Here is a 24,128-nt window from a genome sequence, read left to right on the forward strand (position 1 = left end):
GAGACACTGTGTATAACTGCTCCTAATGTGTCCAGTTGCAGTATGAGCCATTCCAGGCTTTTCTAAGCCATTTTTTGGTGCCTCTACGGTACGCTTGGGAACATCATTTTAAACTCTCACCAAATGCTTGACTCATAAAAAATGATATTTAATGTGTTGATTTTGTGTGGATATACAATAAGTCAGTGTTCCTTCGCATGTGATTTTTGCGTATGTGTTCATGAGGCTGTACCTCTCAATCCTGAAGCAGTATTTGTACTGGATTGTGATCAGTTTTATCATGATACAATAGTTATATAAATATTTCTTACCAGCTGGTGATATAATGCTAAAACACTGAGACCATTCAGGAAAAAGGCCTGTAGCGAAGTGCTAGGAAGGAGGGACGAGACTTTACTGGGTGAACAACGTCTTGTTTTAAGAGAACGTTTTTATACAGAAACTTTGTTTTTAAGTATTTATTTCTTCAAAACCGCAGTGCAGTTACTTTTTAATGACCGATACAGTAACATGATCCAGAAAGTGTTTGTGCAGTATATCTCATATTATATTCTGCATTCAAACATTTTAGGATTAGACCTGTTTTAAACTTTCTAACATGGTGAGAATCTTTGTAACCAATCAGAAAAGACATCACCAGAAGCCATCCAACAGCAAACCCATTTAAGTAAAATTCTGGATGTTAAGGCCTGACTTGACTGAAGTCTGTCAACAAACAGAAAACGAAAGTAAAATAAAGGCAGTCATGTGACGTTACCAGCGATGGTAACGCACAGAGGACAAATACAGCAAACTGTACAAAAAGTGCAAAATAAAACACAATACCCCAAACTATAACTCAAAAGGTGCCGTGAAAACGGCAGGCCTTGCAGCAGCCCGGATCACAGCGATTGCCATGCTTTTATACTGATGCTCTGAGACACGCCCACCTGCCTGCTGGAACAGCTGATTGCTTTCAGCTGCTGCTCCACGCAGACGGGTAATTGTCCCCAGTGGAGCGCCACAGTACCTAAACAATTAAATCAATTGTAACAATTAACACAAAAACATACAATAAACTACATATTTCATTGTGCAAGGCTTACGCTTTGCCACAGTATGCGACAACTTTTTACAAGGCATCAAAACTTTGAACCTGTACTGGAAATATAATAGACATGTGCTTACCTTAGTTAGCTACTGAAATCCAAATTCCATTCATCTGTCTTTTTTCAGAAACTTCTCTGACTAAACTATAGAAATCCAGTCACGATTCTGATGGACTTTTTCATTGTGTTGCTCGTTTAACTGCAGGTCGGTGTGAGCTTGTCCAAATATTCATACTGTATACACACTGTTAGGTGTTGCTGGCTAGTTTTCATGACATTTGAAGCCATTGTGTAAATGTGGTGTCCAACCTTATTCCTCACACAGCTTGTTCATGAAAGGTAGACCCGGCCAGAAGAATAGCTTGCTTGTCTCCCCGCATGCACAGATCCACTCACACTTGTACAATGCTTCACTGAAGTACCCTTTCAACTTTTTCCCTGCTTTTTTGTACATGCTCCAACTTAAGTTTCGGTGGTCCGTTTCTTATGATTTCTTCTTTAGTCGCGTAATCTCCTGCACTAAATGGATTTGACAGCATTTTTTTTTTTTTTTTTTTTTTATTAAATTGTAAATTTTTCTCTCTGCTTCAATCAAATTGTATTCTCTAGTTCTGCAAAATAATCATTTTGTTCTGCCTTCTGTTTCCACTCGTGACCTGATCCCCACAAGGTGGCAGCTTTGAGCTGGCCTGCTCGCGCTGTTCCATCAGAACGATTCATTTCTTCAATGCATGCCTTCGTTAGGTTTGTCAATGGGTGGTCAGAGTGGAGCTGTGCCACACAGCGTCGCGTTGCCCAGGCAACGAGATACAATTCGGGGCATCGCATGCGTTGACCTGCTGTACACGGACGCTGGTGCTTCTTGTATGCAAACCTATACATATTTATTATAGTGTGTGTAGCTATGGGAGAATAGAATACTAGTGTACTAATTAGTGCTGTGTTCGAAGGTTTATTCATTAGCCAGGGAGTGAAGGTTGTTTTAAACCTCCAAAGGTCCATCAGACACCATTGACACACTGTACTTCTTTTTTTTTTTTTTTCTCTCCTGTTAATAAACTGTTTGACAATATATGAATACTATAAATCACACATTAAATGTTACTCGGGTGCAGAATTTGATCTTTTGATTTGAATAATGCATATTGCATTAACAAAAGTTGTTGTATTAAAATCCGCTACCAAATCGTTATACGTAGCAACTCTGGCACCGCTGCTGTAGCGGTTGTATTGCTTCAGTGTAATACCTGCTGAATATCTAGTGTACAAGACAGTGTAAGAGAAGTACTATGGTAGAAATATGTTTGAAACATGCAGAATATACGATAACACTAATAATTTTAATTTTGAAAACTGAGCACCATCTGGGCCCCCCCCCCCCCCCCCCCCCCCCCTCCAGCTTGTGTTATCCAGAAGCAAACCTTTAATTTCTTATTCTCCATCACGATAGCAAAGCATTATATAGCGTAAGCTGTATTGAAACAAATGTCAAGCATGTAAATTGACGAACGGAAGTTCATATTTTTATTATTAGTATTCATTTTTTTTAGCAGTAGTAAAATGTGACTGATAACCTGCTCAGAATGGTGACTGTTAAAGAAAACTGCTGCAGTTGTGCAATGCAAGCTTACTGTATGTATCTCAAACATCTTCAATTATGTATAAATAAACATGCATTTTTATTGAAATTATCAAAACATGATTACTGTTCTTCTGTATAACGTGTTTTTAAACTACATGTGAAATGTTTTCTATTTATATGGCTTACCTGTAAATTAGGATTTTTAATCAAATATAAACAAGTAGTTGTGGTGACGTCACCATTAAATTATGCAAATGAGTACCATCGAAGGATCGAACCTTTCTTCAGTAATGTGTTCCGAACCTTCGAAGGGCAAAATGTTCCCTCCCATGCAGCCCTAATACAATTTCTGTTTAGATTTTGTGTGTGTGAGAGCTATAGGGCATGTGTTGCATACATAGACGGCACGCCACTGAATTTAAGAATGTATATTTATGCATATTTGTTTTTGTTTCCACACAGGGTAAACCATATGCATTTGACAGAGTGTTCCAGTCAAATACTTCACAAGAACAGGTGTACAATTTATGTGCACAGAAGATTGTCAAAGGTAAGTCATATTAACAATAAGTGGTATTATTGGCAGTTTTTAAATACTGGTTGGCTAGGAATAAAATGTTTCTGCTGGAGTGGAGAAATCCTTTAGCACAGTGGAATTGAAACAGGAAGCACCAGATTGAGATGACATTCAAAATAAGTGCTCATATCCTAGTTCGGTCATGCCGTCTTTAGACAAGGAGACTCCTACAGATAGAAATGTTTAAGTATTGTGCATTTTTATTTCTTCAAAACTGCAGTCTTAGGCTGTACTTCTAAAGTAAATGTTTAAACTCAAAGGGTAATCAACCTCGGAGAGGTCTTTATTCTAACCATGTCTGTATAAGCAGTCGTGTGTTTTTATTGACGAGGGGAGCCCTTTGATTAAAAAAAAAAAAGCAGAATATAGGCACCATCCATATAAACATGAACAGTAAAGTTTCTCTTGAGCCCTCTGTGTTAACACAATTTCTCAAGGCACTGACTAGAGGGGAGGCATGCCTTGATTTAGTCTTTTTCAAATAACGAAGATAGAATAACTAAAACAGAGGTCAGAGAACCACTGGCAAACTCAGACCACAACATGGTCTCATTTGAAGTGTTTTTTAAAACTCCAAAAGTAATGACTAAAGCTAAGGTTTACAATTTTAGAAAAGCAAATTATGAAGGTATGAAACAGAGACTAACAGAAGTAGATTGGAGTAAAATAGAGAAAACACCCACAGAAGAAGGATGGTTGTTCTTCAAAAATGTAGTACTAGAGGTGCAAAACAATTATATCCCTAAAGTAGACAAATCTAAATGTAAAACTAAATTGCCAAAATGGTTTAATAGATCAATTAAAACAAATATTCAGCGAAAAAAGGCACTTTACAGAGCTTTAAAAAAGGATCAAAAAGAAAGTGCGCAGAAAGAGTACACAGAACTGCAAATGCAAGTCAAAAAGGAAGTTAGAAAGGCCAAGAGAGAAATAGAAATGAACATTGCTAAGGGAGCTAAAACCAATTCCAAAATGTTTTTCAAATATTACAACAGCGAGCGAACATTCAAAGAGGAGATTAAATGTTTAACAGATACAAATGGCAAAATCGTAGATGAAGAAAAAAAATAGCAAATCTATTAAATGATTACTTTTCACAAGTTTTTACAAAGGAAGATACTGACAACATGCCCCACATGTCCCCAACCTATCCAGTTTTAAATAACTTTAGCATAACTGAGGCAGAAGTGTTAAAGGGACTAGGAGCTCTTAAAATAAGCAAATCCCCTGGGCCGGATGAGATCCTCCCAGTAGTACTCAAAGAAATGAAAGAAGTAATTTACAAACCGCTAACCAAGATCATGCAGCAGTCTCTTGACACAGGGGTGGTACCGACAGACTGGAAAATTGCAAACGTAATACCGATCCACAAAAAGGGAAACAAAACTGAACCAGGTAACTACAGACCAGTAAGCCTGACTTCTATTATATGCAAACTTATGGAAACTATAATAAGATCCAAAATGGAAAATTACCTATATGGTAACAGGGTCCTGGGAGACAGTCAACATGGTTTTTGATTTTTTTGAGGATGCAACATCGATAATGGATAATTGCAAAGCATATGACATGGTTTATTTAGATTTCCAGAAAGCGTTTGACAAAGTCCCGCACAAAAGATTAATTCTCAAACTGAACGCAGTTGGGATTCAAGGAAACACATGTACATGGATTAGGGAGTGGTTAACATGTAGAAAACAGAAAGTACTGATTAGAGGAAAAACCTCAGAATGGAGTGTGGTAACCAGCGGTGTACCACAGGGATCAGTATTAGGTCCTCTGCTATTCCTAATCTACATTAATGATTTAGATTCTGGTATAGTAAGCAAACTTGTTAAATTTGCAGACGACACAAAAGTAGGAGGAGTGGCAAACACTGTTGCAGCAGCAAAGGTCATTCAAAATGATCTAGACAAGATTCAGAACTGGGCAGACACATGGCAAATGACATTTAATAGAGAAAAGTGTAAGGTACTGCACGCAGGAAATAAAAATGTACATTATAAATATCATATGGGAGATATTGAAATTGGAGAAGGAATCTATGAAAAAGACCTAGGAGTTTTTGTTGACTCAGAAATGTCTTCATCTAGACAATGTGGGGAAGCTATAAAAAAGGCTAACAAGATGCTCGGATACATTGTGAAAAGTGTTGAATTTAAATCAAGGGAAGTAATGTTAAAACTGTACAATGCACTAGTAAGACCTCATCTTGAATATTGTGTGCAGTTCTGGTCACCTCGCTATAAAAAAGATATTGCTGCTCTAGAAAGAGTGCAAAGAAGAGCAACCAGAATTATTCCGGGCTTAAAAGGCATGTCATATGCAGACAGGCTAAAAGAATTGAATCTGTTCAGTCTTGAACAAAGAAGACTATGTGGCGACCTAATTCAAGCATTCAAAATTCTAAAAGGTATTGACAGTGTCGACCCAAGGGACTTTTTCAGCCTGAAAAAAGAAACAAGGACCAGGGGTCACAAATGGAGTTTAGAAAAAGGGGCATTCAGAACAGAAAATAGGAGACACTTTTTTACACAGAGAATTGTGAGGGTCTGGAATCAACTCCCCAGTAATGTTGTTGAAGCTGACACCCTGGGATCCTTCAAGAAGCTGCTTGATGAGATTCTGGGATCAATAAGCTACTAACAACCAAACGAGCAAGGTGGGCCGAATGGCCTCCTCGTTTGTAAACTTTCTTATGTTCTAACTCCTGAAGGTAACTTTGTCCTCTGATAGAATTAACCACTTTTAATATTCCATTCGAATTGTAGATGGTTTCAATTTGCTTTTGAAATTGTGCATTACAATGGCCAGTCAGCAGTCATTCCAGTGCAGCAGTCCATGCTATTAATCAGCAGTCATTCCAGTGCAGGAATTTGTTCCAACCATATCCCTACAGGGCCCTTGCTATCTCAGTGTTTTTTATTTTTTCTTTATTAATAAACCCTGTATTATGGATTGTGCTAATGCATGGTGGTGCTTTTTGTTTGTAACAGATGTGCTGGAGGGGTACAACGGTACAATATTTGCTTATGGACAGACGTCTTCTGGTAAAACACATACCATGGAGGTAACATACACTTCCTAATACCTTGCCCATGTAGCATGTGCATGTTCCGTGTACTGTATAATATAACAGGTAACTAATGTTAAACACAAAATAGACTGCTGTTTTTGTTGTTTTTTTTTAAAAACATCATTAGAATTGTGGTGTGGGCTAGAGTCCTGCATCGGGTCAGGTACCTGCGGGGCCTGCAGGTGACCCATAAGTGGGTCGGGTTCGGGTCGGAATGTGAACTTTTTCGCGGTTCGGGTGCGGGTCCAAAAATTTAGTTTGAATCGCCAAAAATGTTTTCTGTCCTTTCAGTGTACTCGTATGTAACCCTTTCCCAAATAACATATTGGAAGGTTAATGTGCCAGTAATTCCAGCACTAAAGCAGGAGGCAATTAGGGAGGAGTCAGCTGACTAAGCAAATGATGTTCTCACTTGTTTGATGCGTTGCAAGATCTTTTTATCACGTCTGCTTGGTGATATTAAAAATGTCTGAACGAGGTGAAACAAAAGGTAGCGCAGGGTTTATATCATGTAGTGGATAGTAGCTCGAGAGGTAAATCAGAAGTGTGGAATGATTTTGGAATCCTAGCGAATGAAAATAATGAACATGTGACTGGATTCGTTGCTTGTCATTTATGTTTTTGTAAACGACAGCCACAAAACTGGTACATTATCTCTGCAAAAGCACAGGTGTAGCTCCCTTTCAACTGTTTCTGGTAAAGTAAGTAGTGATAGTTAATATGTTACAATGTTAAAATATATCCAGACCACTAGAGAAAGATACCACGCTGTATAGCCTATTGTGTAAACTCAATCCGTGGAGAATGGTAGAGATATCTGTGTGTGAATGTGAGAGTTAGTTGATGCAGGCAGTAGGTAAAGGACCAACACCTTGCGGGTTTGGGTCGGGTTGTAGGTCTTGTTAAAGTGGGTCGGGTCGCGGGTAAGAAGACGTTGTTGCAGCGGGTTGCTGGTTTGGGTCGGTTCTTGTAGTAGCGGGTCTGGGTTTGAAGCAGGTCGTGAAAATCGGATCTGTGCAGGACTCTATGCATGGGATGACATTGGTAAACGGGTTAAGATTGCGTTAGATATCATGTTGTGTCAATGCCAGTAACTTAAAGGCAAAGCTTCCAGGTTAAGGTGCTGGTGTTGGGTCATGTTTAAAAGCTGGTGTCTGTTATCCTATCCTAATACCAGTTTGATCTGTTTTAAGCTTTTCGTACTGATTTACAGCTGTGTGGTTCATAGTTACTAAATCATTTTATGGCTTAAGTTCCCAGGAAACAAGTTTTTTTTTATTAAATTAAGTGCTATTTAACCTTTATGCCATGTAACTAATATTGAATAACAAAGTAAGATACTGGTTTGAGTGGCCAAGGAATATGTATACCACGAAGTACTTTACCTTTCACAGTGCATCTCTTATTTCAGGGGCTCCTCCATGATTCAGACGGAATGGGTATTATACCAAGAATAGTACAAGACATTTTTAATTATATTTATTCCATGGATGAAAACTTGGAGTTTCATATTAAGGTATGTTTGTTTTGTTGAAAGGGTGTTTTTTTTTGTTTTTTTGCTATACATACACCCCCTCAAACTGTTCTGGCTTAGTTTCATACATCTGTTTAGGAAGTCATTTGAACCCTTAAATTTGGTCTCTTTCACAAACCAGAATGGCCTACGCATTTAGAGTATTGAAGAAGGGGAATAAGACTCCTATTACATCGCAGTTTAATTACTCCCACCATAGGGCAGTAAAGCACACTTAGTTTAGGGTCACAGTAAAACCTGGAATCTGAAGCTTTTTTACAATGCTACTGTAATATCCATCACTGAATCGGTTCCTGTGTAATTTGGATTTAATGGTTTTTGTTAATTCATTGGTGGGCAGTGTGGTAGCTTTATGAAGTTAATTTTTCATCCACATACTGGCTAACACTTTAAAGCAGACTGTGCTTTGCTGTGATTTTGGAGACTCATCTCCAACATCACACAGTGGTTTCCCTGGATGCTGTATAAATGCATGTTAACTGATTGGTTTTGTTTATTTTTTTGCAGGTTTCATATTTTGAAATTTATATGGACAAGATTAGGGACCTTTTGGATGGTGAGTTTGAAAAATCAAAACTTCTGCTGCATAAGGAGTGTGTGCATGTGTAGGAAAAGGGTGTAGGTGCTATTAAAAAAAATCAGTAGACTGTGCAAAACTAATCCTCTTCTCCTGAACTTTCATCAGTGTTAACTGCTTCTCTTGTTCTGTGCAGACCGAAGGACAGTTTGTGTTTTGCGATCCCAGATTTTGTTGTTTTTCCTGTGTGAAAGCCATGTTTAATCTTGCCGCCCATAAATTTCCTGCAGCTTGGCATGTTTTGGAGCTGCCCTCATTTCTGCTTTTATTGAGCATCCCCTCTGACTGGTGACCTGCTTGTTTCTGTTTTTTCTTCCTCAACAGTTCTATGAAGTTGAATTGCTGCTAAAGTGGTGAATGTGTTTTCTTCAAATTGTAATAAAGAATTACAATTTTAATGAAGATATGCTAACTATCCTGATATACTGATAGGGGATATACTGGAGCAAGTGCCTGAATTCATTTGTCATAAGTTTACTTTCTTGCATTCCTTGGCAGAATTTATTGAGGATTTTGGAATCTAGGTCCTGTCTGGAATTTTGTTTTTTTAACGGTAGCTTTATTGGCTGACTAATTAACTTAAGCTGACAGAGTGAAAATATAATCCATTGTGACACTTTCAACAATGGATCATAGTTTTCTACTAAAAGCCTTAACTCTGTTCAATCTATGATCATTTAACCTTACCCAAACCATTTGTTCATTTACATTTCTTCTGGACATTACTACATTTTCATTACAAAACATTAGTTTGACTTGCAGCACCACCTTGCTGGTGTTTTTTAATCATATTTAACATTGATATGAAAAAAAGAATCCTGTAGTTGTAAAACAATGGATGGCAATATGTACAGATCAAATCCAAATGTTTCTTGTTTTTGTTACAGTTTCAAAGACTAACTTGGCTGTCCATGAAGACAAGAACAGAGTTCCGTATGTCAAGGTGGGAGCAGCGCCTTTTGGTGTGTGTGTTTTTAGTGTGTGTTATGTATGACTAATGGGTATTTGTTGCATGTGTGTGTTATGTATGACTAACAGGGGTGTTTGTTACTGTGTGGGTGTCCGCTGATACAAGAGAGACCCAGAGGATGATGATGAAGCGTCGCTCAGACGACCAGGTTTTATTACAATATTTAGAATTCCAGTGCAGTGGTAGGTGGCCACCACTACCGTGTAATTGAAAATAATAATGCAAAACAAATCACAGTGGGTAAAACGGCGAAAAAACAAAAGCTGGCCAAACACCCGCCGAGCGCTGCTCCCACTATAAGGGAGGTCCTGCTCCAGGAACCTTCTCCCTGATGCAAACTCTGTACTTGGGAGGGGTTCAAATCCCCTACATGAATCCCTCTTTCTAAGCACTCAGATCCTGGTTAACACACAGTGTGATCACGAGTGGTTGCTTTGTTTGCTCACCATGGTGCTAACAAAGAACTACAAACTGAGAACCAAGAACAAAGGACTGGCTTTTCAGCTCCTTTTTAAAGGTGTGTGGCCAGGCTGAATTGATAATCAATAAGGCAATCAACACCTGGCTACATTCCGCACATAGATTTGAATTGGGCAGGGTGGGAATTCTAATCTCCTGCCCTGCCATATCTAGCACAAACTTCATTTTACAATCAAACCAAGCAACACCAACCCACTATTTAGAGGTGCAGGGCCCCAGCCTTTCCACAATAACAGTGTCTTAAATCAACTGTCCAGTGAGGAATTGCATCTGTCTAAAGGTCTGTTTTGCTTGGAAGCTGAGCGTGTGTATTTTTCTATAGGGATGCACTGAACGGTTTGTCTGTAGCCCAGATGAGGTTATGGATACCATTGATGAAGGAAAATCCAACAGGCATGTAGCAGTAACAAGTAAGTGTCTTTTGGTAACTTCCGTTTGCAATATTATAAGATACTGGTTTCATTGTGGGTTTCTTGAAGACAGTCTGAAGCAAGGATTAATAATTGCAGGTAAAAAAAAGCAAGACTGGCACAAAATTCAGTGTGGTGACAATCTTGGCAGTAACTGCAAGGATGGAAACAAGACATTGCATAGCAACTTGATTCAGTCCAGGGTTAACAGCAGACCCCTGTGCTTGTGACACGGTGTGGCTAATCAACGTGTGGTAAAACCTGGAATGGGTGTAACTACTGTGCAATAGGTGTCTTATTTTCATCCCTGCACGATTGCAGAAACCTATTTTGGGGTAAAATCTCCCACGGTCAGTTGCAGTAATTTTGGTAATATTTGGGGTACTACTGCACCTGTGGAAAGTATTTAATTAAAATATTTTACATTATTTTTATACCAAGTTATTTAGTGATCAAAGGGATGTTACAGCCCCAGATTTGTTCTACATTCCTAAAAAATGGATGGATGTCATTGCAGTGGTGAGATGGCTTGATCAATTCAAAGTCTGCCTCTGTTTTAAAGAGGAAATGATTAGCTATTCTGGGCTGCCAAGAAAGAGTGGGGATGCAAGGGGCAGCACATGTCCAACCTCCAGTCATTCTGTTTCATGGTTTGTGACTCCATCATTTTGACTGCCAGTGTACACAATTAAAAAGCAAGTACAGTAATAAAGTCCACACAAGGTAGTTCCAGTAATGATTAGAATAAAGAAAATGAATATGTAAAAACAGATCCCCTAAATATTCTAATCTCTCCCATCCCCCCCCCCCACTCAGATATGAATGAGCACAGCTCCAGAAGTCACAGTATCTTCCTTATTAACGTGAAACAAGAAAACACTCAGACGGAGCAGAAGCTAAGTGGAAAACTGTACCTGGTTGACTTGGCAGGTAGTGAAAAGGTAACCATTCCATTTGCATTTTGTTAACTAGGGGTGTGACAGTTCATTCTGTATTGATGAATCGTGATCCGTTCTTTACATGATATCGTGTCCTGATACAAGACCAAAAGCACAAGATACCCTCCCTAACTCGTTTAAATTGTGTTTTTAAAGGTAGTTCGTCATTAATTGGTCATTTGATCTTACTATGGATCATACCGGTAGCCCATAAGGACAGTCAAATGTATCGTGATAAATGTCCTATCGTGACCTGCATAATGTGAGAGGTATCATGTTGTGACATTCGTGTATTGTTACCACCTATTAACAGCCACCTGAGGAATGAGCATTTTGTGATGTCAGGTTATTTTTGATGGTGGTTTTCATCTCTTCACCCCAGTAGTTAATGGACAAGATGCCAGTGTAGAATTCTGAGGGGAAGGGGGGTGGGGACCTTAAGAGGAGGAGTTGCTCGTAAATCTATAGCATTTGAATTGGAAACTAGAAGGGTTGATATCTTTTTAAATGTTTAAATAATAATAATAATTGCATTGGGTTGTTCAGTAACAATGAAGCCTGTAATAATCTGATATATTGTAATGTAAAGTATGCTGTTGGGCCTGTAATTGGTTGCTTGTGTAATGTAACAAGTGTGTGTTTGTGAGTAGGTCAGTAAAACTGGAGCAGAAGGAGCAGTGCTGGACGAAGCAAAAAACATCAACAAGTCTTTGTCGTCGCTTGGAAATGTCATCTCTGCCCTCGCGGAAGGCACTGTAAGTATTTCTTGTTAAGCGTATTGCCCACTGGCAACACTTGCACAATCTGAGTTAGTATTACAGGACATGTTGCTTCCAGTATAGGATGCAGACTCTTAACGGATTGGGGTATTGGTTTGATTGGGCCTCTCTCTCGCGAAGATGTCAAATGTATGCTACACAGTGATGGAATACGTGTTTAAAAGCTGATGTCGCCCCTTAGTTCAGGTTTCTTCTTTTTAGATTGTGTCGGCTAACTAGTTTTGTTAACTTGTGTTTTCTTTACTAATTTATGTCATTGTTTCCTTCAGACATATATTCCCTACAGAGACAGTAAAATGACAAGAATTCTTCAGGATTCTCTTGGGGGTAACTGCAGAACCACCATTGTAATCTGCTGCTCACCATCTTCATACAACGAACCTGAAACCAAGTCTACACTCATGTTTGGTCAAAGGTAAGTGAAGAACTGTATATTAAAGTAATAACAGTAAACCAATTATCTGCTTATTGACACTGGCATTGAGGAGTGTAATGATTTTTAGGGGAAACCATGTACCAGTTTTATATAAATTATATACTTTTGGTCACTAAACAAAACAAACTGTGTTTCCAATTCATTCTATCAGCAAATTAAGTTGTTGTTCACTAAAATCCATCAGTTATAAAAAATAGTATTTCACATAGTAAAAGGTGTGTGTATAGTTCAACAGCTGTCTAGTTAGAATTGCTTTTTTTTTTTTTGTAATTGCTCTTTATCACAGTAAGGATGTTGCTGATGTTAACTGTTATTATAATGATGTTATAATGTTATTCCTAAAGAGCTAAGACCATTAAGAACACGGTATGTGTTAACGTGGAGCTCACAGCAGAGCAGTGGAAGAAGAAATATGAAAGAGAAAAGGAAAAGAACAAGACGTTGCGCAACACCATAACGTGGCTTGAGAATGAACTCAACAGGTGGCGCAATGGTGAGTTTGCATTAAAGATCATTTATAATTTGGACCCTCTCTCCGAGCATAGACCTGTCATTTTGGATATTTCACTATGGATAATAGTAAGGCGTTATTTCTATGTAGAATTAAGATGCACATTCCCTGAAAAGCCTGAATTCTTTGAGCTAGTGTAGATTGATTACACATTAAGACTTCTTGATCAGACTGCAGTGTATTGGGATATAACCAGCGTCACGAATCTTAGGGTTGCCATTGATCTGATATTGATTTGGCAGTGTAACAATCTCCTAGAATGTCTCTACTATTAAAGTAGAAACGCTCATTAGTACCTGTCTGTTCCTCATTGTTTATTTTTAAGCAGAATTTATTCTCTTTTTTACATGCAACCTTAACAAAATCAAGTCTGTATTCTTGTTTACTTTTCTTGTGTTTTTCAATTGTCAGGTGAAAGCGTGCCTGTGGATGAGCAGTTTGATAAGGAGAAAGCCAATGCTGAAGTTCTTGCCCTGGATAATGTCACCAACAACGACAAACCTGCTCCCACTCCAGGGGTCCCAGGAGTGAAGCTCTCTGATGCAGAGAGAGAGAAGTGCGACGCAGAGATAGCAAAACTCTACAAGCAACTTGACGACAAGGTACACTAGCCTGCCTGCATAAAGACCTTCGTACAAGAGTCCTATCCTTTTAATGCCATGCCCTTTTTAATTGTCTGCTGATTTAAATTGCTCTACTGAAGTTGTAATAAAATGGAATTTAGAGGTAAAGCATTTGAATAGATTTATAGTTTTAGGACCCTGAAAAGGGTTACATTAAATGATTGCTATTGACACTGTTTTGAGTGGTTTGAACGCTATATCTATAGAGATAGACACAATAATTATTTATGTATCTGCAGGATGATGAAATCAACCAACAGAGCCAGTTGGTAGAGAAGCTGAAACAGCAGATGCTGGACCAGGAAGAGGTGAGTTAGCAGCTTGTAAAACAAAGCAGGCTTCTGTATTAAATACAGACTGACTAATTTGGCACTAGCAATATTCTCATTTAATGTTTCAAGATCATTTTATACCTCAATATATTTCAAAGACCATGACGTTGATAACACGTTGTGCCCTACAAGGAAGCAGCCGCTTACCTTTGCAACATTTGGAAACCCCCCCCCCCACCCCCCCCACCCCCCCCCCCCCCCCCCCCCCCCCCCCCCCAAAAAAAAAAAAAAAGAACGTGAACTTGGAACCGGCACTGCTAATGTTTCGATCATTTCATACCTAAATAAATAAGAATAATAAAATTGTTATATATATATATATTATATAAAATAAAATGAAATGGTTTTGTGTGCAGCTTCTGGGCACTTCAAGGCGTGACCATGACAACATGCAGGCAGAGCTGAACCGGCTGCAGGCTGAGAACGAGGCCTCCAAAGAGGAGGTGAAGGAGGTGCTGCAGGCCCTGGAGGAGCTGGCTGTCAACTACGACCAGAAATCCCAGGAGGTGGAGGACAAGACCAAGGAGTTTGAGATGCTGAGTGACGAGCTCAACCACAAATCGGTGAGGACAGCGGGGGAAAAAATCTATAAAAAACAAGTCAATACAAAATAAGAATGCGCAATAGATCTGCACTTTAACAGATGTATCCCTGGTTTTTAGCCTGGTCACCTTGTAAGTTGCCAGTGTTTATAGAGCCCATTCTGCACATTTTGTTAGGAGCTGTCCCAGTAAAACCTCTGTCCCTGTATTAGAACAAGGTATTTAATGCTCTTAATAGCTCTAGTTTGTCTAATGGCCTGTTTTTATTAATTGTTTCTTTGGTAGACTGTCCTGGCCTCCATCGACTCTGAGCTTCAGAAATTGAAGATGACGACTAATCACCAAAAGAAGAGAGTCACAGAAATGATGTCATCTCTGCTCAAAGACCTGGCAGAAATAGGAATTGCAGTTGGAAGCAATGATATCAAGGTACATTTTTCATGCTGTGATTCACTTTGGGGTTGTTTGGATTACTGTCTGATTTGTACGAAGTGTTCCTGCAGATGTCTTCATGCTTTTTTTAATGATGTAACTGTTTTCTTACAGCAACATGAAGGTAGTGGCCTGATCGATGAGGAGTTCACTGTGGCTCGTCTGTATATCAGTAAAATGAAATCGGAAGTGAAAACGATGGTGAAACGCTGCAAGCAGCTGGAGAGCACCCAGGCTGAGAGCAACAAGAAAATCGATGAAAACGAAGGCGAGCTGGCAGCCTGTCAACTGCGTATCTCTCAAGTACGTGCAGACAACAAATAAACCAGCTTCCACTGAAAGCAACAAAAGTGATTTATTGAATGGATTGTACTTTTGTATTAAGGCATCCATCCAAGATGTAAATTGTATGTCAGCAATATGGCTGTTCTGTTATATGGAACAGCTAATTCTTATAGAAACTAAAGGAAGACTATTGTCCATTTTGTTGAGAGAAAAGCTACTCAAGCTCTTTGAAAGCATGGCCTATAACAGGCCCATTATAACTTGCTCTATCTTGATCTCCCATATAACTAATAATTTGAAAATTGAACTTTTGTAAGAAGAGACCACTGTCTTTTGAATGTATTTAATCGGAGTCAACACAATGGTTTAAAAAGGTTCTTGTTGGTCACTCGGGTTCACTAAAGTGTTTTCATACCCTGTTGGATATAATATGGATTCTTTACAAGTACTGTTGTGTTTTGTTACAGCATGAGGCTAAGATCAAGTCCTTGTCGGAGTACCTCCAGAATACAGAACAGAAGAAGAGACAGCTGGAAGAAACTGTGGACTCTCTCAATGAAGAGCTGGTGAAGATCAATGCACAGGGTATGTGTTCTCATAACAGGGTTATGTGCAGTGGCAGGATGGAGTCAGCCACAGATACTCAGTTAGGAATGAGGGAAGAGGCCGAGAGTACCTTTTTATCACCTATATTTAAGATATCAATTAACCATTTGTTACTGTGAACCATGAACTGTTAGCAACAAATGCTATATTGGCTAAGTGATTGCTCCTGAAGTAATACATAGAGATTTTCTCTGAAGACAGTTCAGTGACGGGGGTGGGGTGGGGGGTGGGGTGTTTATGTAACTTAGTAAAATAACGCAGTGGAATTGATATAGCCGTCAGGGGTGTTCTGTCGTTTAATCTCATTGTGTAGGAACCCCCTTTTTTTTTTTTTTTTTGTTTTTTATTTGCAACTCTAATTAAAAAATGTCACACTTCACTACTGTAGCAATTTCAAAATATTGTACTAATAATGGTTCTCAATTGAAAACTTGTTTGCCTAACCTACTGCTCAAATGATTTTCAGTGTTATGTTTTTAAAAACCCAGCTACACAATTGCACATTCATGATGTGTTGGTATGTAGGAGTTTTAAATACTTGCTAAAGTTCTCCTGGCTTTTGGATTATCATTTGGAGCCTCCTAGTGGTGGGTACCAGGTATAATACCTAATAAGATGCTGTTTGTGTTTCCAGAGAAAGTCCACGCAATGGAGAAAGAGAGTGAGATTCAGACTGCCAATGAAGTCAAGGTACGGCTAAAAAAAAAAAAAAAAAAAAAGCTTAAACAAATTAATAGTCTTGTTAAGTGTGGAAAACAGTACAATTCAGAAGTTTTGACTAATTAGCTGCTTTTAAAGTATAAAGATTTTAGCATGGACTTGTTGTGTTTCTCCGTGGTTTGAGTAGGGTTATTCCATTGTTTTAAATATATTATACATATGAGCACTTGCCTTAGTACAGGGTGTGTTTAATGCTTTTCTAATTTTAAAGTTGTAGGGTTTTTGTTAGGATCACAGGTGCTGGAAACAGAAGAAGAATAGTGTTCAAGTTCCTCAAGCAGTTTTGTGTATTTCCATGTGTTCACAGGAAGCTGTAGAGAAGCAGATTCATAGCCATCGCGAGGCTCACCAGAAACAGATCAGCAACCTTCGAGATGAGCTGGACAAGAAGGAGAAGCTCATCACGGAGTTCCAGGAGTGAGTGTCTCCGGCCCTGTTGGAAAACATGGATTGAGAATTGATTAGCAGTTTGCTACGCATGTGGACTGGCAGAGCTATACTGGTGTTTTTTTCTGAAAAGAGACTAATATTGCAGATAGCAGACTGTTTGGTTCAAATTGCATGTACTGCTAACCACTGATAGAGACGATGCGTCTACAAACTGCCCAACAATGACTGCAAGCTAATGAGATAACAATGCTGTGGACTAGAAGGGAACAGGCTCTAGACTTCAGAGAAATCAAAAGAGATAATCCCACTGGCATCAAAGGGGGTCGCAAGGAGATAACAAAAGGCAGATGTATGGACCTTTTGTCTCCAGGAGTGTGAAGAATGCACTGAGTTCAGAGGTTGTCACACTAGACTACACACACACACACACACACACACACACACACTAAATTAACAGAATAATTTGTTGTACCTTGACCATTGGTTAAGTGTCAGAGAAAGGGAAGGTGGACCATCTATACAGAAGGGTATTTAATGTCATGCAAACATTGTAATGATGAGTATTCTGTTTGTCCTGTACCTGGGACCAGACTCCCTGCATATTTCAATAAACCTGGCAACTGATTGAAGAAAAGGACACATTTTCTTGAATCTACTTAATCACCATCATTTTTTTGTAAGTTTCATCAGGCCCTGTCCACACTTTGCATTGCAAACCACACTAGTGACTCTAAACCGATTTAAAAGTGCTTAATACAGTTAGCATCCACACTACAGTGTCCTTAGAACCGTTTGAAACTTGAAACCAGCTAAGAGGTAGTCTTGACTGCGTTTCTAAATTGTGTGCTTTACTTTTATTGTGGATGCATTAAAACCTAACGGTTATCATCATAACAGGTCAAAATTCTGTGATATTCACGTTATTTATATAAGGTTCAATTTGCAGTTGTATGCAAAGGATACATACAAATGCATCGTACTGAAGGCTGAGTTACGTTTGGGGTGTGTTTAATATTGAATTGGTGGATCCCCTGTATTTTACACGTCCTTGTTTTGTCTTTTTCAGCCTGAACCAGAAGATCATGCTGGAGCAGGAGCGCCTCCGCGTTGAACACGAGAAGCTCAAGACCACTGACCAGGAGAAGAGCCGCAAGCTGCATGAACTCACGTGCGTTTCATCTACAGGCAAAGGAACATGTGTATCTATAGCAAAGTCTCGAGTTTGATTGATATTCAGTGCACAAAAGCTATGAAATGGCACTTGAGGAATGTTCTTAAAAAATCCTGTTTAGCTCACCAAACCTAAACATAACCCCAGCTTTCCATTCTAGATACTGTACTGGTTTTCAATAATGATTTACAGCCATGGCAGCGAATGTTACTGACACATTTGTTCATCTCTGTTCCTTGTTATAGGATTATGCAGGACAGGAGAGAACAGGCAAGACAGGATCTTAAGGGCCTTGAAGAGACTGTTGTAAGTATATCTTCTGTTATTCAATGATCTTTTTGGCTTTGTTTGGTTTTGCATTGAGACAAATTCCACATGTTGTTATTTTCTAGGCAAAGGAACTTCAGACTCTTCACAATCTTCGGAAGTTGTTTGTTCAAGATTTGGCTACCAGAGTCAAGAAGGTAAGGGTTTTTTGCCTGCCAAATGTATCTGCTTCTGTTGAAGCCAGTGCAATTGGGTGCTGTTTTAACCAGCTACACCTTGAGAGAGTTTCCTTCTGGCATCCCCATCTTGTAGGGATGATAAATGCCTGCATTTATGGTGGGAAGGATGGGAGGGGTGATTTATCATATTAATGGCTACAATAACAGTGCATGCTGTATTGTCTGTGCTGTTTGTTCTAAATGAGAGCAGAAGCTGTAAGCTGTCATGCAGACAAGCTAAAATAATCTGTTCAGTCTTGAACAAAGAAGACTATGCTATGTTCTGATTCAAGCATTCAAAATTCTAAAGGGTATTGACAATGTCGACCCAGGGGACTTTTTCGACCTGAAAAAAGAAACAAGGACCAGTGGTCACAAATGGAGATCAGACAAAGGGTCATTCAGAATAGCAAATAGGAGACACTTTTTTTTTTTTTTTTACACAGAGAATTGTGGGAGTCTGGAACCAACTTTCCAGTAATGTTGTTGAAGCTGACACCCTTGGATCCTTCAAGAAGCTCCTTGATGAGATTCTGGGATCAATGAGCTTCTAACAACCAACCCATTTGGTCTTCCATATTTACACTTGCAGAGTTAGTGTTTGCGCCAGTCTAAAACCACATTACTATAACAGAAGTTAAGGTTTTGTCAGACTGCAATGTATATAATGAGTCTTTCACTCTGTTCATAAATGCCCAAATTGTACATTGGTTGTGCGTTTTGCATCTTTTTATCCTATTTTAATTTTCAGTTAGGGAACTGAGTTTACTAATACAAACGCATTGATAATATTGCAGGGTCATTGAGTATTATGGTAGTTTTGAATTATGGGCAGTACATGTAATATAATGTGACGATCAGTATTGTTCTGCAAGACTAATACTGTAACGTTAAAGGTCAGCCCTTAAAGCATGCACTTTAAATTACTGCTCCCTAAATAAAGACTTATTGTGCCAGCAAATGTCCTCAGATTGCAGCTGTAGTCCAATATCCTCCTGCTTACTTTATGGAATCATGTGTTTTTCTTGCCTGTTACCCCCCTGTCCTGTCTCTCTGTTTTGTACTGGTAGAGGTTTGTTGTGGGGGTATGTTAGGATTATGCAGTGCCATAACCAGGGCTTCTCTTTGCAGAGTGCTGAGATGGACTCTGATGACACTGGGGGCAGTGCTGCACAGAAACAGAAAATATCCTTTCTTGAGAACAACCTTGAACAGCTCACAAAAGTCCACAAACAGGTAAAAGAACAACAGCTTGGGCTGCTGTGCATAGTCCAGTTGTTGCATCTGTATCATTTGAAATGTATACTAGTGGGGCTAAACTGTTAGTTTTTTGTGATTTAAGACCTACACAGATCTCTTGTGCTTTTATCTAATCTGAAGTGCATGCCTACAAATAGCTTAAAAATGACTTGAAAGTATCTCAATAAGTAGCTATAGGATTAAGCTACAATGTTGGATTGAACGAAGGCAAACAGCCCATGGCTGTCAGGAGCAGCATGTTGATCTGAAGTGAACTGAGTGATTAATTTTCAAACCTGTTTTGTGATGCTTGAACCCCTTCAGCTGGTACGTGACAATGCAGATCTGCGTTGTGAGCTTCCTAAACTGGAGAAACGTCTTCGGGCTACAGCTGAGAGAGTCAAGGCCTTGGAGTCTGCTTTAAAGGAAGCGAAAGAGAATGCTGCCCGGGATCGCAAACGCTATCAGCTGGAAGTGGATCGCATCAAGGAGGCAGTGCGGGCGAAGAACATGGCCAGGAGAGGGCATTCCGCTCAGATAGGTGTGCAGTGTATTTCAATGTTTTATTGCTTGTAAGTCAGCGGTGATCAGTCTTGCATTTACTCATATGAATGAAGGAAAAAAACGTTTTTAAAAGTTGGCGGAGCCTTTGTGTCTTAAGTACCGTAATAGCTACTTTAGGTGCTGGAACGGGTTAAACTGCTTGTTTACTTTAGTTGCTTGTCTTGATGACTAAACGGAGACTATTTTTTCATATAATCTCTTGTCTTAACTTTCAAATTCAATCAGAGTGCTTCTATGTGATTGTTATGGGTACCCTTGGACTTTGTAGACAGTTGCATAGTAAGTGATCTTTATTTCTTTACTTTTTTTTTTGTCCAGCCAAACCTATCCGACCTGGCCAGCCTCCAGTTGCTTCTCCAACACACCCCAACATAAGCCGCCCAGGCAGTGGATTTTATCAGAACAGCCAGACAGTTACAATCCGTGGAGGTGGCGGAGCGAAACAGGACAAGAGGTGAGTGTGTGTGTGAGTGTGTGTGGTTGTATTTACTTTACTTTACCACAGTATTAGACTGACTAAACAAATGGAGATTTTTGTGCAAGCATTGGCAATGTTGTAAATAGTTTATTTTATTTATTTATTTGCTTGCTTTGTTTCTGTTATTTAAAAATAAACAATTGATCAAAAAAAACAAACAAATGTAGGTTTTTGCCCCGCTTAACATACATTTTAGAGTGAGTAGTGTAAGCTGCGTTACAGGTAGAAGTAAATACAATGTTTCCCTTTCAGCACAATCGGACTAGCTTAAAGATAGGTTTCACAAAATGGTATTTGGAGACACCTGTATTGTCAGAGATGGAAAAGCGGTGATTAAAGCACAATTCAAGCGGTGAATGGTCTTGATGGAACCTCAGTGATTTTGAAGTTAGGTTGGTTTGTGAAGTGGTTGTTGTCCAGAGCTGTATTTTAGGCCTGTGTAAGTTTTGTTTGCTTGAGGCTGAGTAGCAAAGGTGTTCAAACTGGAGTCCCTGGCTTCCTACTGCAATTTGGTTTTTACCTACAATGTGTTGCCTCAAACTACTTTGGCTGCTTATTTGGTGTATTTCTTTGAAAACAAATAATACTGCATTAAAAGAATGTCTGTGATCCTTTTGTGCTGTTCTATCTACCCTTGATAACACGTTCTCCATTTCTTTTTTTAAACATTTCATACTTGCCGTTATTTGCGTAGTTCTTTTGGTGTAGTGCTCATCTTAAACCAGTACATTTCGTCGTATTTTCACTGGAAGAATGCCTAGTGTTGCAGAGGCTGGAGAAATTGGGTTCACACCCTCCTATTTCAGCAAAGGTAGGCCATAATAGACATAATAGAGTGTAGTAGAAATCTTTTGAATTCCTTTAGGATTTAAAAAGAAAAAGCTGCTTTTTTATAGTGCCAGTCAGTTACTTTTAGGCAATTGTAGAACTTTTAAGCTTTTATCTAAACCAAACGCCTACTATTAGTAATAGACCCAATACAATGCTTTATTAAAGATTTTGTCATCATAATTGCTGATATCCCTGTATCTATATATATATTTTTTTATATATTTTGATTTTAGTATCAGAGAATTTGATCCATGTAACTTTTCCAGTTTCAATATTTCTCTTCCACAACCCATGTAAAATGCAATACTGATTTTTATTTTTTTTTACACATGCACAGTTGTTGTGTACATGTGGGAACAGGTTTCAAGTGTACAATAGTAGGTAATAGTAGGTTTAAGATTTCTTTAGTCCTGTTCTTTTGACCATTTTCTTTGTGTTCTTTACTTCTCTCTCTCCTCTGATCACCTGATTCACTCAGGGAGCCTGAGGGATGTTAATGACAATAGGTGAATATTCTCTTTTCCTCCAGAGTTTTCTTGCAGCTCATCTAAATTCATGGGCATGTTGTTTATTTGAAACATTAGACTGACGTCTTTTTTCTTAAACAAATGTTTTTCAATGTTATCGGTTTCAGTGGAGTGGTGGTTTCTCAGTGGAGTAATTTACTGTGGCATTTTGCTTTTCTTTTGAATAGAAAAGTTAGAACTATACATTTAACCACAAACTGTAGATTTAATTTTTTTTCCCCAATTGTTTAAAAATGTATTGTTGGAAACCAGCTTTCATTCGTAAACAGAAAAAAAAACATTTTATAAATAAATGTTGACCTTTTTCATAAATATAAAGCAAACTGCATTTTATTTTTTAAAACCGCTTCATCTTTGAAACTGGGTATTGTAGTCATTCCATTAACAGAACTTGCATACATTCTGGAATGTGATTAGGAAGGCTAGTTAACTGTCTTTACAGGTTCACAGTTGATAAACTGTATGGGCCTGTGTGTTGCCTGAAGTTATTCCATGTGTTAGGGAATATATTAAAAGATATACCACTGTAAACACCTTTTTAAGATTTCCACTTTCATCCGAAGAAGCTTTTGAGTGTAGAAAGCTAGTGTTTTATATACTGTAGTGCATCTAAAACCGTATTGGCTCTTCAAATCTATTAAAATATAGAGGCACAGAAGATAAATGCATGTTTTCTACTGGAAGCCTGGTTACTGTTACCTCACTTCATTTAGGCTTGGCTTCACAGAGCACTTTGTAGTAAAGAACAAAAGCGTTGTTTTAATTGTCATTCTGCTGTCTGATATGTGCTGCTTAAGTAACAGGCTTTCCTTAAGCTGTCAGAACAAAGTTTGGTTGTAAGTGTTTTAGGATGCACAAATTAGCTATGCTGTACCTACTTTTTACAGAGTTGAAAAACAGGCTTAGTGTGTTTTATCATTGTGTTGGTAACATATGAGGTGATTGTTCTAGTTTCACCTGAAACTGGAATTCTGCCACTCGCTACTGTCTTGCACTCAGTGTTGCTTATTTTGTAGATAATTGTGTTTATACAATAGATTAGTGCTGGGACAAATATCCGAATATTCAAACAATATTTTTTGACATGTATTCAGATACAAAAATCAGATTTTAGTATTTGCTACAAATGACAAAAATATCTTGCACTTTGCTGTCTCACCAGAATCTGTGTGACAGTTTCAAAAAATGGCAAACGAAAAAGAGCTCTTTGTGATATTTTATATATTATATATATATATATATATATATATATATATATATATATATATATATATATATATATATATATATATATATATATATTTATATATATAATATATATATATATATATATATATAAAATATATATAATTATATATATATATATATATATAATATATATATATATATATATATATATATATATATATATATATATATATATATATATATATATATATATATATATATATATATATATATATATATATATATATATATATATATATATATATATATATATATATATATATATATTATATATATATATATGTATATATATATATATAATATATATATATATATATATATGTGTGTGTGTGTGTATATATATGTGTGTATGTGTGTATATCTATATATATATATATCCATATGTTATATATATACACACACACACACACCTATATATATAATATATTACACACACATACACACATGTGTGTATATATATAATACTATAGTATATGCTATCAATAATATATATCTATACTAATATATATAGATATATAATATTATACGTTATTATGATATAGCAGCAGGGGTAAATTTATTTAGAAGGGAGAAGAACCCGTGAGAGCCTGTGTGGCGAGCAAAAAGGTGACAATATTATATATATATATATATATATATATATATATATATATATATATATATATAATATATATATATATATATATATATATAATAT

The 24,128-nt window shown here is 37.8% G+C and overlaps 1 protein-coding gene across 3 annotated transcripts in view; it reads left to right on the forward strand.

Moving 5' to 3' along the window:
* LOC121311236 (kinesin-1 heavy chain) overlaps positions 1-24,128 on the forward strand; it is a 41,205-nt gene that overhangs the window by 12,670 nt on the left and 4,407 nt on the right. For all 3 annotated transcript variants that reach the window (XM_041243886.1, XM_041243892.1, XM_041243883.1), the window contains exons 2-25: positions 3,133-3,220; positions 6,244-6,317; positions 7,735-7,839; positions 8,365-8,413; positions 9,322-9,377; positions 10,207-10,294; positions 11,111-11,235; positions 11,883-11,987; positions 12,281-12,426; positions 12,792-12,940; positions 13,370-13,560; positions 13,821-13,889; positions 14,270-14,476; positions 14,741-14,884; positions 15,002-15,190; positions 15,640-15,757; positions 16,413-16,468; positions 16,806-16,915; positions 17,955-18,056; positions 18,305-18,365; positions 18,452-18,523; positions 19,676-19,780; positions 20,108-20,324; positions 20,666-20,801. In XM_041243886.1, coding sequence (XP_041099820.1) covers positions 3,133-3,220; positions 6,244-6,317; positions 7,735-7,839; positions 8,365-8,413; positions 9,322-9,377; positions 10,207-10,294; positions 11,111-11,235; positions 11,883-11,987; positions 12,281-12,426; positions 12,792-12,940; positions 13,370-13,560; positions 13,821-13,889; positions 14,270-14,476; positions 14,741-14,884; positions 15,002-15,190; positions 15,640-15,757; positions 16,413-16,468; positions 16,806-16,915; positions 17,955-18,056; positions 18,305-18,365; positions 18,452-18,523; positions 19,676-19,780; positions 20,108-20,324; positions 20,666-20,801 — 2,762 coding nt within the window. The remainder of the gene's footprint in view (positions 1-3,132; positions 3,221-6,243; positions 6,318-7,734; positions 7,840-8,364; positions 8,414-9,321; positions 9,378-10,206; positions 10,295-11,110; positions 11,236-11,882; positions 11,988-12,280; positions 12,427-12,791; positions 12,941-13,369; positions 13,561-13,820; positions 13,890-14,269; positions 14,477-14,740; positions 14,885-15,001; positions 15,191-15,639; positions 15,758-16,412; positions 16,469-16,805; positions 16,916-17,954; positions 18,057-18,304; positions 18,366-18,451; positions 18,524-19,675; positions 19,781-20,107; positions 20,325-20,665; positions 20,802-24,128) is intronic.

Source organism: Polyodon spathula, chromosome 3, assembly GCF_017654505.1.
Source record: "Polyodon spathula isolate WHYD16114869_AA chromosome 3, ASM1765450v1, whole genome shotgun sequence".
Classification (NCBI taxonomy): Eukaryota; Metazoa; Chordata; class Actinopteri; order Acipenseriformes; family Polyodontidae; genus Polyodon; species Polyodon spathula.